General features: G+C 42.9%; 1 protein-coding gene across 1 annotated transcript in view; it reads right to left on the reverse strand.

Annotated features, from left to right (window-relative positions):
- Positions 1-16729, reverse strand: part of kmt2a (lysine (K)-specific methyltransferase 2A) — a 55118-nt gene extending 38389 nt beyond the window's left edge. The window contains exons 1-2 of the mRNA XM_007896149.2: positions 16439-16729; positions 1311-1389 (exon numbers count right to left, since the gene is read on the reverse strand). Coding sequence (XP_007894340.2) covers positions 1311-1389; positions 16439-16705 — 346 coding nt within the window. The 5' untranslated portion in view covers positions 16706-16729. The remainder of the gene's footprint in view (positions 1-1310; positions 1390-16438) is intronic.
- Positions 16730-18901: the final 2172 nt, after the last annotated feature.

Here is an 18901-nt window from a genome sequence, read left to right on the forward strand (position 1 = left end):
TTTAAATTAAGAAGCGGTGAGCACATTCCAACCAATACATCAACACAACATATTTTCTCCTTTGAAACAGTAGCCAACTACCATCAAAGATTAGACTGACTTCACACAGACTCGAGGTCTCAAAGTGCTTCACAGAATATACAGTAAAGTGAATTGACTGTATATTCTGTGGGTGAAATGAGTTAGCCAATTGTGCACAATAATGTCCCACAAACAGTTGTGGATTGACTGACCAAATTATTATTTTAAATTTTTTTTAAGGCTATTTTTTGCAGGAGGCATGGACAGCCAATTACAGCGATGGGGAATAGAGTAGGCCTGGTCGTCTTGATCCTAACCACCACTTCCGCAAAGCAAGGAATGAGGAAAAATACCTTCACTGATTCACAGTACGTGAACCAATAAATTTTTAAATGCCTCAGCTTGTAATATCGCTGTATAGAATTATAAGACCATGTAGGTGATAGGAGCTAAATTAAGCACAACAAATAACATCTTCATGCCTGCAATCATGGGATACACCTGTCGATTCTGCAGATAGCGGATCATATAGGTTTGAGGTGGTAATAATTGGTTTGATTTGTACCGAAATAGGGCATAGAAATTGGAAGAAACTGGACAGGTTGAGTTATCTTTCTTATGTATGGCTGAAAGCGTAAATAAGACTGACAGCTGTTAGTGTGAACTGTTGTTTAATAATAATCCTTGCATTTGATATAGCGCTTTTCATGTCGGGAGGACGTCCCAAAGCGCTTCACAGAACACACTGTAAAGTGAATTGACTGTATATTTGTGGGCGAACGCGGCAGCCAATTGCGCACAGCAATGTCCCACAAACAGTTGTAGTTTGAAAATGACCAATTTATTACTGTTTATAGTTTTGGAGGGATTGTTATGTTTTCCATATAGACTAGTCATATAACCCAGGTCCACTCGCTTGCGAGGCGTGAGCTCCAACCACTAAGCTACAGGGCTCCACGATTATTATTCTTGGGCTATAATCTGATACTTGTGAACAACTGTTCTGTGCAATATAAAAATATATCACCCACAAAATATACAGTCAATTCACTTTACAGTATATTCTGTGAAACGCTTTGAGACGTCTCAAAGTCATGATAAATCACTATATCAAATGCAAGGATTACATTTATTATATTTTAAAAATTTATTTTGAAAATGAATTCACAAGATTAATAAAATCAGTGTCCTCAAACCACATTTGAACTTTGAGGAAGACGAGTTGGGAGGGCTTCTAATTAACAGGGTTTTTCTCCAGAATGTAAACAAAATGTAAATGGAAGCATTACCTCTCTGGGATCTGAAGTGACATCTTGTGGGACTTCGAACTCCATTATCATCTGAACAGAAACCTGAAAACTGTTCATCCTGAAAAAAACAAAATAAGATTTTAAAAAATATGAAAATCTCCAGGCAAATCATTAACTACATCCAACCACACTTCCAACAGAAGCAAAAGAACCTTTTGAGACTCTGCCAAACATTTTTCAGTAATCAATTAGACAACTGATTAATGAAACAATCAAAGTCAAATTCTCATGCATTGTTTTAAAAAAATTCTTGGACTCCTTCCAGGGATAAACAAGATCTCCCGTAAGAACAAAACAGTCTAAAAATATAAGCTAGCAATAAGTGCCTGATAATCTAGTTATCCAAATGGATGGTTTAGATTTACATATACTGTATAACCAAGTAATTGGGTTGAAAACTAGTTCAACCTAGGGAGGAGGCAGCAGCTCAGGAGGCAAGTGGGAGTTCAGAAGAAATAAAGAGATTAAATACAGTTCAGAAACCCAGACGTCNTTTTTTCTGTGCCTCATACCCCTCACCACTCTCCCCCACCTCACACATACCCAGGTTCGCACTTTGACCTTCTATGCAGAGGGCACCTCAATAACAACAATAATTTGCATTTATATAGCGCTCTTCTCGGAGGGCAGGATCCTGGACCATTTAAACTGCCCCTTGGCTTTAAATGAAACTCTTTTCACTTCTCCGTGGTGCTTCATGTTTGCTTCACACGAACTGTAGGTAAACATGTAAAAGCTAGCTACCAATTTAGCAATGTGCCATTGCACATAACTTGCTTCTTGTAGATACCTTTCAACACCTCTATTATCCTTCTATTAGCTTCACCAACATCTTAGATATAAGGTATGCAGGTGATTTTACAAGAAAGGCAAGATTTATATTTCAACAACTACTTGCATTTATAGAGTGCCCTTCATGTGGGGCAGAGCGCTTGGATTTCACTAAACAGACACTTTTTCATAAGCACACACCTGATGATGTTTATGTACACAGCATTCAAACGACTGGATGAAACCATGAAACAGCATGGTACTCTTAGATGTTCTGTATATTCTGTGGACCACTCTTAAAATTCTCATCTTTGCCATTAGAGGGAAGCAACGAGTAGAAGCAGGAAGTGGGGGGTGGGGAGGGGGGGAAAGAGAGAGAGTGCAACAGGAAACCAGCCCATGCTTTAGGAATCACTGAATACGCAGTTCAGAAAAAGGCCTGCGAGACGGTCCTTACATTTCCCTGAATGGCATGGCAAATCAGGGAGGTGTCAAGCAGAAGCTGCAGCATCTTTGTATGGGTGGGGAAAAAGCAGAGTGCCGCAAACGGGAAAATCCTACTTAGCTACAGGGACAATAAGCTGCCGACTGTGTCTGCTTTGTACAGTCAGGCAGCAAAGATCAATGGCAAGCTATGCGGTTTTAGCTGGTTAGCTTCCAGCAGTACCCCAATCCACACTCTGGAGGCCTGAAGCTTTTGGCTCTTGCCAACCTGCTCCTAATACTTTCCGGAATTAAGCAGGATGCATCCCTCAAGGAAGAGAGTGCGCATTCCATTCCAACAATCTCTCTAGGATTTCCATGTGTAGGTGGAATGCATGGAATTCTCAGTTTGGTTTGGAGATTCTTAAGCAACGGTGATGGGTTTCCACATTTGTCAGACACCAGCTAACCCCAAAAAATTAAGACAGCAAGATTTTTTGCTTAACTCCTTAAAACCCATTAAAAACAAAAAAAAGGTTGTCAATTTGAGGCAGTGTTGTATAACCCTGGACGGTGGCATCACGACAATAATCTCAGAGACGAGACAACGGCTAAACTGGACAGGGTCACCCATTTCTATTTGGACACCTTTAGGGCAATTACAAAGATTATGCAATTTCGAAAATATATCCTTTGCTCATATACAATCCACATTTAAAACCAAAATAGGATCTCAATTGTAAATAGGAAAACAACTGTCCTACCAGGCTGGCTTTCCTTAGGCTCAGGCAATCTCCAAACAAGGACTCATGGCATAAATTTCTTTAACGGCATGAAAACCCAGGAGACGGAGTGAAACTCATCACAATCAAATGGATGCAAAGTAAACCAAATCCTCAGAAGCTAAACACACAAAGATTAACACATGGGTAGCAGTGTATGTTGAGGCAATACTGTAATTTAGTTGAGAACATTAAACCACAAGACTAAAGCTTCGATTTACAAACATCAGGAGAAACCCCAAAATTAAATGCTACCTTACTATTATATGTTTGCAGTCACAGTAAGATTAACTACATGCAACATAGATGTCATAGCAGGAGTGATCTAGCCAATGCAAAAAACACTTCATAATTGGATGCCATCGAATAATTGGGATTCACTTTGCTGAGTATACAATATACACATTTGCTATCCAGTAATAAACATTTTGGCCTCAAGGCATTAAAACACCAAACCATGGCTCAAAGAAGTGTGAAAACAGGAACAACCAGTAGTGGAATAAAGGAGCCCTCCTACAAACAATTCAACATATGTCAGGCTTCAAGCAGCTTCAAGCCTTAACCTCACCCATAAAAGGCTATAAATTCAGCCTCTAAAATCCCTGTCCTGGTTACTGTTTCCCATTTGACAAATGCAATGATATCTTGGTGTGTGTGCCCGAACAAGCGTTTAAAGGAGCTCGCTGTAAAGACCAAAATGCTCAATAACCTGCTGGGAACAGCACATAGCTCATTATAATAATAATAATCTTTGCATCTGATATAGCGCCTTATCGCGTCTTCTAGATGTCTCAAAGTGCTTCACGGCATAATACTGTGAAATGAATTGACTTTTGTGGGCGAAATGGTAGTAAGGTTGTCACATAATTTGAGGATAACTTTTTTCTTTGCGTACAGCCAGGTTGAATCTCTTCTCACTGCATGCAACATTCCACTTTAAGCATCGAAAATTCTGAAAAGAAATGCGTTGGAATTATTTTTGTCGCTTTGTTTCCGTGATGTCAAACAAGCCATGCACAGTCTCAAGAGCCTCACTCTCAACTACCACACACATTACTGGACACAGTATGCCAGGCATCCAAGTCAAGGCGCATAACATATTTACTCATTACAAATCCTTGATAGTCCAGGGCCTGGGGACGTCCTCGCGACGCAAAAAGCACTATACAAATGTAATCTGTTGTATTACACCTTTTAAAATAATTACAGCATTATATATTGATAGCACTCTTCTCACCTGTCATACTATATGGATTGTTACCACCTTGAACATAATCAGTACTTTTTTTGGAAGGGGGGTAAGGAGAGAGCACATATGAAGTCGGGTCTTGCAGAAGTAGTAAGGTTATCAAAGACCAACTGATATCTAGTACAAGGGAAGTATGTTGTAGATGTTCAGAATAATTCATGCTAAGATTTTGAAGCCTTCTAATGTCTTACTTGCACTTGTCTAAAGAAGTTTCCTTATGTGCCTATTGTACCCAATCAGTTTAGAAATTATGTACCAAGTTGCATATAAAGCATGCATATTATTCACTGAATGCCCATTGTGGACAATAAGACAACTTAGAGATATATATAGCTACAAGATAGATTAGAGTGGGTGCAGGAAATGACTAATCGCAATTACTTTTTAATCACTTGTTGTCTCATTTTTGCAATAGGGGTATTTCCCATTATAGATGTACTTAAAAAAAACGTTTTATTCCTCATACGTTTTACAAATAGCTTTTCATCTAGAATACTGCATCAAAAAGATTTACTTATTCAGTATTTGAAACAGTCTGCATTTGCTACAGACTATTAATCATGTCCCAAAAGTAAAACAATACAAATCAGTATCTGATTGAAAATTATATGATGTTGTATGCAATACATTTTCCCGCTGAGTAAGACTCCAAATGGCACCAAATCTCTAGTAACTTCTATTGTAACTATCATAAAATAATTCCTTCAAATGTTTTGCGACTGAATTACAAATCTTAACCTAATCTGTAGAAAAACAATGCAACTTTGCTTCTGATTCTGTATTTTAATTTAAGCCATATTTCAGTGATTGCATACAGGCAGGAACCCACATGCACATTAAAGCAATAATAATAATCCTTGCATTTGAACATATATAGCACCTTATCACGTCTTCAAGACATCTCAAAATGCTTCACAGAATATATTGTAAAGTAAATTGATTATATTTTACGGGTCAAATTCTTCAATGTAGTCTAAATCTGGTTTAAAATTCTTCTCTGAAATATGCATATCAGGGATGAATTTCAAACTAGATTTAAACTACAATGGCAGTATTGTTAGTGCAAATTAAGGAACTAGACTTGTTTACAAAATCAATGCAAAACAGCTTTTTTTTTAGCTCATAGCAGGCTAAAAGCAGAGTCTTTTGGTGTGGGCAGTGGTGTCGACAATTCCCACAATAGGGGAGTCGTCCTCCATGTAGCAGACTCATCTGCTTTGATCTGGTTCTGTGCGGCATTTGTTTACATCCTGTGAGAGCTACATGGTAGATATAGAGTGTACGTGCGCGCGCGAACAAACGTGTAAGTGAGAGTGCATATATAGAAGAAACATACCGTCTCACACACAGAATGCAACGCTTCTGTATTGAGCTAACAATATCGCTACCACGTTCCTAAAAGAGGTCACCAACTTGGAAAATTTTGCTCAAGAGAGAAGAGCAATATCCTCACTAATGAATGCAATCCAGACTTTAGGAACTGGTTCCATACACAAATCACGATTCCAAAATTAATCTGTAGCATTTAAATTGTTTCATTCTACTAACAATAATCAACCTCAGCCATCCAAATAAAATCCAGTTGACAAACCTCTTGTTAGAAACTGGCCACTCAGTCCATCAAGTCTATGATGAAGTTTTACTACATATGATCAGTTTAGGCTAATCCCACTCTCTTGCTACTTCACGATCTTAAACTAATTGGTTAGTTCACTCAGCCAACCTCTATGGTACCAATACCCAGAGAAAACACTTGCTCGCAAATTAAAATTATACTTATTTCATGCCATGAACACAGATAAAGTAATAGGTGTGATTACAACAAAGTAATCTAACAAAGGGGTTCAGATGATAACAATAATAATAATCCTTGCATTTGATCACATCTTCGAGATGTCTCAAAGAGCTTCACAGAATATAAGTAAATTGACTGTATACTTTGTGGGTGAAACAATGGAACAATGTTCAACCAAATCAAACCTTGTTACACTTTGTAACCTAGCTATTAGGCTGTAGCTTCCCTCCAGGGCATTTAAAATTCTACGATTAGAGGTTTTATTCAGGTTTTTGCATGAACAGACATCAATAAACTATGGATCACTGATGCACAAACCCTGAAGGATTAATGATCATGTCAACACTGCAGATATTTCTAGTGATCGTCTGTAATTAATTACAGTAAAAGCAAATTGCACCAACATACACTACACACTACTATAGCAACTATCTATGAACTGACTTCTAGGAGCAAACATTTTCTGCAGTTGGGTCACACCTATCATCTCTTATAAAAAGGATCAAATTGCAGAAGCTTTTCACTACATAAGCATAAGCACCAGTGAAGAAGCACAAATTTATCAGGCAGGCAAGAATGTAATCCATTAATAAAAGCAGACGAGCTTTTGGTAACCAGATTTTTCAAACAAGATCAAGACACATCAACACTGAGCAAACACCTCGGTTGCAGTACATTCCTCTCCTGAACATTCCTTTGTATCTTATACAAATTTTCTATCACTTGAAACCAACTGGTCATCCCTGCACAAAAACAAGTAAGTATTGGCCACCTAACCTTAAATAGAACTGAATAATCGGATATACTCCCATTATTGATATTTAATGTCTATTGCTGATAAAAACTTGTGGAGTAATATAGCAACTAGGTGCAAAGTTCACGATTGTGGTATCCAGTGTTCAGCTATAATACTACAGCACCTAGAGAAAAGCAAAGGTCCACTTGGGCCTTATTTCATCTCCTTTTACCAATCTTTCCTCTGTAACACAAAGTTCCTATAGTAAAGGAGGACTTGCTACTTATTCACCCTCTAGCATCACCACAAATACGATGTATGTGCGTGCGCCAGCTGCCAGGAACCAAGACATCAACAGATAACCTCTTTATAGTCCTTCAGTGGAAGATCTTCTGAATCTCAATAAACAAACATAAATCAGCCTCATGAGAATATGAATCCAAATGTCACTCAGCAGGAACCCTGACTCACAGTCTATAGCAAATACAAACTGGAAGTAAACAATACACTGAATAAAAACTTGTCGAAGAGTGAATGAGAGATACTTAAGTGGGCAAACGCAGCAAAAAATCTGGGCGTCATTACATTAAACAACAACAACAAAATTACATTTGTATAGCACCTTTCACGTTGGGAGGATCTCCCAAGGCGCTGGATAGTCAGTGTTTCGGACCTGTGCTGGGGGTCGGGATTGGGAAGGGTGGAGGGCAGGGGAGGGGAAGCAGGGTGATCGAAAGCACGGTTGAAGAGGAGGATCTTGAGATGGGTCTTGGAGGAGGCAAGGAAGGGGGTAAGGCGGTGGGACTGCGAGCTTCAGAGTGTGTGGGCAGAGTCGCAGAAGGCCTGCCCGCCAATAGTTGGGCGAGCGAGATGGGGGAACGTGAAGCAGGCCGGAGCCCGCTGAGCGGAGGAAGCGAGCAGGATGGTTGGGGTTAAGAGGTTGCAGAGGTAGAAGGGAGCAAGATCATGGAGGGCTTTGAAGGTGAGGACCAGGATCTTGAACTGTATTCTCTGTGTGATGGGAAGCCAGTGGAGTCGAGCGAGGATGGGGATAATAGGGTTGCAGAGCCTGCTGTGGGACCAGACACGGCCTGCAGAGTTCTGAATGATCTGCAGCCTATCGAGGGAGGAGTTGGGGAGGTTGGGGACAAGCAAGGAGTTTGCATTGTCAAGCCGAGATGTAATGAAAACATGTATGAGGGTTCGGCGGCCTGTGGTGTGAGACGGTGGCGGAGCCGGACGATGTTACAGAGATGGGGTAAAGCAGAGCGGGTCATGGAGCAGATGTGGGGTTGAAATGATAGTTGAGGCTCAAACAAGACGCCAAGGTTCCAGACCGGCTTAACAAGATGGAGTGTGCATCCATGGATGGTGAAGCTGTCAACACCTAAGGGGTGGAGGCGCTAATGGGAGCCGATCAGGAGAGCCTCGGTCTTGTTGACGTTCAACTGAAGAAAATTAGCTCTCATTCAGGACATTCTGACAGTGGATCTGGAGTTAAGCGTGGAGACAGAGAGGTAGAGTTGGGTGTCATCCGCATACATGTGGAAGTTGACCCCATGTCTGTGGATGATGTCACCAAAAGGAAGCATATAGATATTGAACAGGAGGGGTCCAAGGACAGAGCCCTGAGGAATGCCCCAAGAAACTGTGCGGGGGCTAGAGGAGAAACCATTTGTGGAGATGAAGTGAAGGCGGTGTGAGACGTACGATCTGAAGCAGTCAAGTACACAGCCATTGAGGTGAGAGGAGAGGGGCTTGATGAGGATAGAGGTTGTCGGTGGCGAAGCAACAGAGAGGTCAAGAAGGAAGAGGAGGCAGTGGAGATGAAGTGAAGGCGGTGTGAGATGTACGATCTGAAGCAGTCAAGTACACAGCCATTGAGGTGAGAGGAGAGGGGGTTGATGAGGATAGAGGTCGACGGTGGCAGAGGCAGCAGAGAGGTCAAGAAGGAAGAGGAGGCAGAGGGAGCCCCAGTCGCAGAAGGGCAGAATATCATTTGTCACTTTGACCAGGGCTGTTTCGGTGCTGTGGGCGGCACGGAAACCCGACTGGAAGGGCTCGTGAAGAGAGTCGCGGGAGAGGGAAGAGCGAAGCAACAATTCATTCCAAGACTTTGGAGAGGAAAGGGAGGTTGGAGATGAGGCAGTAGTTTGAGAGCAGAGGTGGGTCCAGGAAGTTTTTTTTAAGGATAGGAGTGATGATGGCTGTTTTTAAATGGACAGGGAGAGGTTTATGATGTCTGTGATTAGAGGGGCAAGGAGGTGGAGCGGGGAGGTAAGGTTAGGTAGGGACGGGGTCGAGGGAGCGGGTGCTCGGTTAGGGAGGGATGGGGTCGAGGGAGCGGGTGCTCGGTTTCATGCGGGTTATAGTGGTGGTGAGAGAGTAGTGGTAGACAGGATTGAAGGTGTGGATGGAGGGATAGGTAGAGGCCGGGATGTNAAAAAAACTTGAGGGGTGGGCGGAGGAGCCGGTTGGTGACAGAGTCAAGAAGCCTGGGGTTGTTCTTGGCCTCCAAGATTGCCTTGGAGTAGGACAACAATTTAGCGAAGGCGAGGGCAGAGCGTTAAGATTTGATAAGGTTCAGCCAGATCATTATGTTTGATTTAAGCCAGGTGCATTCAACAGCATGCACCTGTGCTTTAACGGAGTGAAGGTGGCTGGCGTACCATGGTGACTTACACAAATAGGAGACTGTTTGAGAAGAGGGGAGCAAGGGAATCGAGAGTGGAGGAGAGGGAGCTGTGGAGAAGAATGGCCAAGGAGAATAGGTCACTACAGGAGGAAACCCAGAGGGGAAGGAGTTCAGATGACTCCAAGGCAGCCGATGGGGGGGGGAATTTTTTTCAGGGGCGGTAGGAGATGGAGGTGGTTGGATGGCGGTGGGGAGAGGGATTGAGGAGTTAACAGAGATGAAGTGATGGTCCAAGATCGCTTTGTCGATGATGGCGAGGTCCGAGATGGTGAGACCCCAAGGTCGAGGGGATGATCACAGACGTGGGTGGCGGAGTAGATGTGGAGGGAGGGGTTGAGAGAGGAGTTAAGGGCTGAGGTAGAGCTGGGGGGGTGAAATGAAGGTTGAAATCACCTAGGATGACGAGGGGTTCGGAGCAAAGGGAAAGGGAAGATGTCGGTGATGAGGTTGGGGGAGGGCTTGGGGGGGGCGATAGATAAGGAGAATTTTGAGGGAAAGGTTGGGCACAAGATACATTTTCCTGGTTTCCATGAGTGAAATATATAATTGCATTAGTTTCAGTGTATTTATTAGCAATCTACTGGGATAGTCAGAAGAGGCATTGGGACCGACAGAACAAAATCTCATATTGAGCAAAGTAACCATTTTTACAAAGCTAGATTAACCGAGTTGACTGAAAGAAACCCCCTGAAAACTAGATAACAATAAAATCTTATTCCCTAGTATTTACTGTAAATACTTTAACACCTGCTTTGGGCATCAGTTTGATGCACGATAGGTAGTGATGAAAAAAGCAAATAGCAACTGGAGTGAGGATTGTAGGGCAGGGAAGATCTGAAGTAGGAAAGGAAAAACACAATGATGGAGGGAGAAACATTCTGCTCCTTACAAGCTGCCAAGTCACTTTGTTTTTCAGTTCAAAGTTGGAAAGTATCTCAATCTTGGCTATCCGCCGAGTGGAACGTTCCAGCTTTGGTTGCCTAGTTACTTCTGGTTGCTTTTTTATATTCATTCAATGAAAATGCACAGATACTGAAGATGAAACACGTCATCAGTTACAGGTGAAATGTATTATGTCACACACCTCAAAGCTTACACATCAATACAAATTTAGGAAAGTTATGGCCTCCTGAACATAATGTAATGACTGATGGTAAGGACCAATGTCACTCTCTCTCTCTCACACACACACACACAAAACTAGGGCCCTACGTGAGATTATAACACTGTTCAGAAGTGTCTGATCTTAACCTTGATGGCAGTGGCATCAATATAAATGGCCTTAGCATCCATGGCCTATTTATCCGCCAGAACTGCTATCATCATTGGGTGACCTTTGCCTCTTGGTCTCTGGCCAGTGATTATCACAACCTGCTCAACCTTGGAGGGGGTGGGGGATATCCCGATCAAGCATGTGTACACCATCATTGGGTGTGCACATCCTTAATCGTGATAACACCTGGCCCCCCTCTCTCTCCAAGGTTAAACATATTGTGATAATCATTGGCCAGGGAACAAGAGAACCTTCAAACAGTGCAGGACACTGGACTTCAGGAGGTACTTCAGCACATCATCAACTTCAGGAGGAAGGCTAAAGGGTAATACTAAGAAATAAAAAAAACTAATGAAGATATGATTTGGATCATCAGAGTAAAATACTACATCAAATAGAAAGTATTACAAACTTGAGTAGTTGCAAACCGTTATTCTTTCCAAAATGAGTGTGTGTAGCAACTGCAAACTGTTGCTTAATAGGATACTTCAGATAAGAGATGAATAATGCTATATTCATGGTCTCAAATATTGTTCAAGCCCTGCAATCCACAAAGCTGCTATTTAGTCTACTTTTTAACTGTAGCTTTTTAAGGACATGAGAGTGAGAGAAAACAGGTACCTCTTTCAGAGAGCTGGAATGGATGCAATAAGGCAAAGGGTCTTCAGTACTGTAAAATTCAGATCCATCGTACAACATTCATTGGTACTACTTTCAGCTGTGTTATTCAGTAATGCAATATCAATTGTAATAAACAATCTTCTCTTCCTGTATTATCATAGCAGCCATTGGCGTAAATCGGTAGCGATGACACCAAGCAGTAATTGCTGGTACAGAGGGTAATGTTACTGCTAGAAGCATAATGCTTGTCGTCAACAATTTCAAAGCTAAAAATCTAAGCAAACATGGGGCAAATTTGCAAACATGTTTGTATGAACTATAAAATATGCAACAAATGAATACAATAGTTTTCAGACAGTAAAACATGTTGCTGAGACATTAGGAATTTCTAGAATAAAATGATCTTAGTAAAATAGGAATAGATGGGGGACATTCAGCCCACAGTGCCTATGGCATAACCTATACATGACAAGATGGTTAAGCATTCCCATTAGATATCCATATCCCGCCTGGTAGTGCACAGTAAAGGCACATTGGGTAACATTTGAAATGGTGCAAGATAGAAACCTTTGAAGTAATCAAAGATTTTGAACCACCACATTTTCTACTGTATCTTTTACCATATCTTCTACATCTTCTAAATGCTTTTTGAAGTCTCGAAAACGTGATAAAGTGCTATATCAAATGCAAGGATTATTATATTATTATCATCACCATCAGCACAATAATGTCAAACCAAAATGAAATTTAGGTCATCAAAGAAAGAAGTGCGGTATAAGAGAGATCCTACGGGATAGAAATTATTTATCCAATCAGTACTAATGATTCACCTGACCATCCATTCTAGTCAGTCTCTTTCTAGGCTGATGATGGTATCCAATGACTATCCTCTACTTAACCGCAAAGCTTTTCTTATGTGGTCTGTAGGAGAGGAAAAGATTTTGGTCTGTCTGTAGACACACATCCTTCCATGTTAAGCCAATATCTTTCCTCTCTTTCATACATCTCCAAATCAATTGCATTTGCTTTTTCCAAAATCTTCACATACTACTAGCTCTAGTAATTTCACTTTTCCATTACAACAACAACAACAACAACAACAAGATTCCATTTATAGAGCGCCTTTCACGTCAGGAGGACGTCCCAAGGCGCTGCACAGTTGGGTCATGACCCGAGCAGGGGGGAAATGGTCAGGGTGAGGGGAGGGAAGGGAGGGAGAGAGGAGGGGGAAATGGTGAGGGGAGGGAAGGGAGGGAGCGAGGAGGAGGAAGAGTCGAGGGGAGCTGAAGGCACGGTCAAGAGAAAGGTTTTGAGACCGGGCTTGAAGGAGGAAAGGGAGGAAGCAAGGCGAAGGCACTGGGGATGGAGTTCCAGAGCCTCGGGGCTGTGAGGCTGAAGGCCCGACCAACGATGGTAGGGCGGTGAGCAGACCGGAGCCAGAAGATACGGGCAGGTAGGTAGGGGGATAGTAGGTTGGAGAGGTAGGAGGGAGCAAGGCCTTTTTACAATTCTTTAATGGATAGCAAGAGCAAACTCTGTTCCAATGAAAACTATGCTATTTGATGGAAGGACATTGGAAAGCAAAACCTAATAACTTAGTCAATCAAAAGTCACCACAAGGCCTTTTGGAGTTGCGCGTCATTACTGTTGTGACAGGGATTAAGGATTTGTTGAGCTGTCACATCTCACCACAGCAGCAACCATTTATGACAAGGTTTTGATAGATTATTCATGTAATTTGACAGCAAATTAACCAATTCACGTTCCTTATCTTTTAATATGCATGAAATAAAGGAAAGAAGAAAAGGGGAATCTGGCTGCTTGCAATCTTCATAAAAGCAGGAGGTGAAACCTCACAAGTATTTCAGTACATTTACCATTATTTTGTTATTCATTCAGTCGGCAATTAGGTTTGTACAAAACGGCTCAGTAAGTTTACTCAGGCAGCAACTGAACCTTATTTGCTCCTCAATCCTAGGTTGATGGACGGTGGAATGAAGGGGGCTAAATTTGCTGCTCCTAAGTGCTGTCCAATAACCTTTGATGAAGGACATGGTTGTATTCAGATGCATGCAGGCAAATAGCAGTAAAAAGAAGTCAAACATCAAGAGAAGAAAACATTTTGGAAATGTTATAAATCGTTGTCGAGGCCTCCGGCAACATGTGAAGGGAGGAGCTTGGACACTATGTCTCAGCGGGCAGAGTACCTGTCCTATGCATTCCGCATAATAGAAATAAATTGCTGCAAATAACAGGACAAAATAAATGGGTACATGGTGATGTGTTAAATTAAACATGGCAGTGATTTTTTGTAGATCAATTGTTCGCTTATTTTCATTAGGAAGTAAGAACTCAGAATTTAAATAATGTTTTTTTAATCCTGCTGAACATAAAGAAAAACACTCATGTTGTGCTAGAGAATTTCACCCATCCCACCTGCTCAGAAGTCCATGCTCTCATTCCAACACAATACTGAAGAGCAGCTTTCAGACAGTAGCTTAGAGATTCCATGATCAGAAAGAGAAATTAAATCTCACAGGGTTTGTGAGCATAAGTTGAACTCCCAATGCTCCAAATAAGTCAACTGCACACAACAAAGTCGCTTTTGTCTGTACAACACACCTCTGCATACCATAGGGACACAGCTTCTCACATCCTCACTTCAGTAAGCCTGGCTACCACAATATTTTATTATTCACAGAATCCTTTCACTTGAAGATAAAACCTGACTCACTCTTTAGCATTGAAGGATCACATTTGCTAAGATGCAAAAGTTAGGATTTTTTTTAATTCTGGACACTTTCAAGTACAATATACCACCCTTACATAATTTTAGGTCGGGGAATGTAATATTAAACCATTTGTTTCAAGATAAATACTGGAGCTAACACTGATGACATTCAATGCAAGGCCCCCCCTCTGATGCTAACAAACTATCAACGGTTTAGTAAGTTTCCTGCTCAACTGCCCCTTCCTAAAAAAACACTGCAATACATGCCAAAAATGTGTAGTTGGACTCCACATTGTGTGGACCCACTACTTCAGATACAAGGTGAGTGTATTGATTATACATCAATGAACTGATTTAATTTTTTCAGTTACCCCTGCAACAATTTCAGAAAAGAAGCATGTCAGTGTCAATACTGGGACGTAGTTAACAATTTTTTTTTAAAAAAAGCTTAGTTAGTTGACAAATTAACAAATTAATTAATTTCAATATTAGTCATCTATCTTTTAGTACATCTGTTACAAAATGCTATGAATGACAGCAGAATTTATAATGTTAATGGTGATTCTTTTTGTGTACTACCATGTGTTATTACACAGAAGTAGACACATGGAAAGGGTCTTGGAGTTTACCATTTGGAAAGTACTGCCTCCTACAGACCATGTGTTGTATAACAAATCTGTCACAAACTACATCTACAGAGAAGTTAAGGGCTAAGGAAAGTTAAGCCCTTCCTTTTGCCACATTGGTTGTACCCAGCAGAAATTTGCAACTTCTAAAAGCCTTAAAGGTGTCTTAAGGTCTGATGAATGATACCCTAATTGTTCAAAAGGTGCTGCTTTAGAAAAGCTAACTGCAATAAGTGTGATCGTTGCTCTGTGTCATTACTGTACAAACCACGAAACGAGTCATTCACTTATTTGCAGGCATGTTTCTCCCAGCAGTTTATTTTCAATCAGAATCATGATCACTCAAATCACTCAGAGCTGAGAAATAACAGTAAACTTATATGAGTAAGTCAAAGCCCAGCAAATCGAGTGAGAACGAACCAAGTATTAACATAAATTGCAAACAGATCCATGGCACAGTGAAACCTGCCCCACAGGAGAGAAGTGGGCAAAAAGGAGGGAGTCACTATCACAGTCCCAACTTTTGCAATCGCACAAAAACAAAGGTTATGAAGGCTTTTTTTTTAAAAAAAAGTCGACTGAACTGAACCTAAATCAAAATGTTCGGATGGGTCTGCAGGGTATGAGAGTGTGTGTGTGTCGTGGGGGGGGGGTCGGGGAGAGGGACATAAAAGGGACGGGGTAGAGAGAATAAGTGCCATAAAAAATGAGTCCCAGAGATGGAGAAAAAGGGGGTAAGAGGAGAGATTTAAAAGGAGGAGAAATTCTGAAAAGGCACCTCGGGAGCACGATGGCGCTCACTGGAGGAAAGCCCGCCAAACAGGTGATTAGAAATGCAAAGCCAGGTTACACTCCAGCTCGGGGCCGCGCCGGGGGGTGGGTGTGTGTGTGTGTGTGTGTTTTTTTTAATAAAATTACAGTATTTGTGTTTGCGCGGAGAGGAGGAGAGGGAGAGGGGGGAGAGGGAGAGGGGAGGCCAAGGGAAACAAATGCGCGTCCGACAGAGAGCTGCGGGTTGAGAGGACGCGAAAAAAAAAAAAAAAAAAAACTTTTGAGGTGGGGGGGGGGGAAGAGAGAAAAAATTAAAGCCGTTTTTAAAGGCAAAGAAGGCGCCCGCCTTTCGCAGCCACCTCCCCTTCTCTGACCGTCACATCTGTCAGACGGGCTGTGTGTAACCCCCCTTCTCCTCTTCCCTCTCTCTCTCTCTCTCCCTCACACACCCCCTCTCGACTCCTTCGCACTTTCCCCTCACGGTTTTTTTTTAAAATAAAAAAAAATCTCCTCTCCCCTCCCCGAGTCGTTATTTGTTTTTTTTTTACCCCCCCCCACCCACCCACCCCTCAGTCCCTCCTCGACGACGATTTTTTTTTAAAAAAAATAATAATATAAATATATATTTTTTTACCTCACTGCTGCTGAGGCTGCTGCCGCTGCTTTCCCCGAACAGCTCGCGGAACTTGTGGAGGTTTTTCCCGATGGCGGCCGACACGGGCAGAGCGGCGTCGAAGCCGTGTTTCAAGTCCCTCTTCAAGCCCGGCAGCCGCGACCGTCCCGGTTTTTTCCAGGGCCGTGCGGGGAAGCGGGTCCGAGCTGTGTGCGCCATTTTAGGGAGTCTGTTTGTGTGTGTGTGTGGTGTGTGTGTGTGCGCGCCGTGGAGAGGGCGGGTGAACATGTCGCCCCAAACCGCGCATAACTCAACCGCGCCCCCGCCCTTTTCCCCTCCCTCCCGCCCGCCCGCGGCTTCAATACACAAGTTTCCGGGTCCCCGCGGCTGGTGCCGTTCAGCGGGAAGGACCCGACTCCCCGGGCTCCGCAACCTGAATTTCGCCCGGCGCCTGCGTGCCCGACGTGAGTAGGGGCGAAAGCCTGGGTTTATGCACGTTCCCGGGCGGCGAGCGTGTTCCGAGGGCTTTGCGCTCGGCGCGCGACGCCAGCTGCCACCTTCCGCACGCTCGTTCCGGGGCCCCCGGGGTGGAGCCGTTAGGCGGGATGGGCCGAGCTCGCGCGGGTGGGGGGGGGGGGAGGGGCAGGACCTGGTCCGTCCGTGGTCTGCGTGCCCAACGTGATCGAGTCAACTTGGCTTACGTATTGCCGGGGCCCCGAGGAGGCGTGTCGTGGTGTTGAAACCCCGAATCGTGTGTCATGAAAGACGTGTACAGCAGTTGGCTATGGTGTGTGCAGTCGATATTCAGGATCCCGGGCTCCACTTATTGACGAGCGGGGCCCTCGGAAATAATGCAATATCCATCGCACGGGGCGCAGCCACCTTTTACCATCACATGTCCGGAAGCTGAATATCTCATCGCCAAAGCATGCCGTCAATGTTGCACTGTCAAACATACAGGGGTAAGGGCACGCATCACGTTACGAAATTGCCACCCCGAATTATGGATAGCTCATATCGGTCTTGTGCTAACCAGTAAGAAAATATTGTAATATGCGTGGTCAGGGGTCTCCTTGGATAATTTAAGAGCAATAAATTCAGATGAACCACTTGGTTCTTGTTGTATTTAGGAGAAATTAATGGATCGGGGGACAGGGAAGGAAAACTAATCCTTAAAAAGTCTTAGGAACAGCCAAATGCAATGAACGCGGCACAGGGAGCAGTTAGAAACATCGCATCAAGATTTAAGGGGGGGAGAAAAAAAATCACAAGATATTGCTGATCGGAGTTAGATAGACCACTTTCACTTGATGCCACTCATTGGGGGGAGGAGGGAGAGAGGGTTCACCCACCATGCCTTTCATTATCAATCGATTGTAAACAGCAGCAACTGCAGCCCAAGGCTGCATCCCTTCTGTTCCTTGTCCTGCAGCTGTCTTTCGTGATCTGACATAACCGAGAATACATTATATAGAAAGTGAGGGAGGGACAGTAAAGTGAGGCACTTGGTCAGGATGCAAATTGGGACAGACGCCTTGGAAGCTGCACACAACAGATGGATAGGGGCCCCTGTTAGAAAAAAAAGTAGGATTCTGATCCCAGTGTCCTTATCTGCAGTGTGGGAAGGGTTTAAAATTTTGAATGAATTCTGGAGGGTGCCCACCTTCTGACTATTCAAGAAGCTGAATCCCTTTCACCTGAAAATAGTCACTACACTTTGACAGCAATTCCCCGTGAAGAGCTTTGAAACATTATGACATGATGAGCACATGCAAGGATTTTTATTAATGACCATCAGCTTCTGCCAGTTTAAGCAGCCTGGGTCTTAAGATGGGGCAGAAAAGAGGACGGGGAAAATGATGGGTGCTTTGCAATAACATCACATGCAAATGGTACAATAATGTGCCCAGACAATCACTTCTATCACTGGACCAAGGTCTGACAAATGCAAGGATCATTCATTGTATCCCAAAGCTTCAAATAAAACCTCTCTAAATCATATGAGAGATGGAAATTTGAACTCCTGCACGCCTGGTACTGACTTCAACTCATGTCCTCACCACACAGATTTTTTGAACCTGTGGAAGGAAGGAATTATATTACATTGATCAGATAAGGGGCAAGTGTACGTGTAATGTGTGTGTAGTGCATGTGTATGTAGCATGCAGGGGTTGGAGCTTCTTTAAAGTGCATGGCAGTGATGTCTGTTGATCTGCAGCATGTGTGCAAAGTGGCTTTTACCAATGATTCTCTTCCTGGCTCCAAATCAGAGCTGTGCGCATATGTAACTCTGTGACCATCGTCAGCAGTTTGGATTCAGGCAGCGAGCTGAACTGCCTTCCCCTTTCCCAGTGTGATTCACAGAGGAATAGGTCCACTCGGAAAACAGCTGAAAATGATTAAACAGCACAGCAATTTCCACACAGAAAAGTCATGCAAACAGTACCCAGAGATGAGCTGCTCCAAGAGTAAAGACACAACCTC

The sequence above is a fragment of the Callorhinchus milii genome, unplaced genomic scaffold (assembly GCF_018977255.1).
Source record: "Callorhinchus milii isolate IMCB2004 unplaced genomic scaffold, IMCB_Cmil_1.0 Scaffold25, whole genome shotgun sequence".
NCBI classification, from domain to species: domain Eukaryota; kingdom Metazoa; phylum Chordata; class Chondrichthyes; order Chimaeriformes; family Callorhinchidae; genus Callorhinchus; species Callorhinchus milii.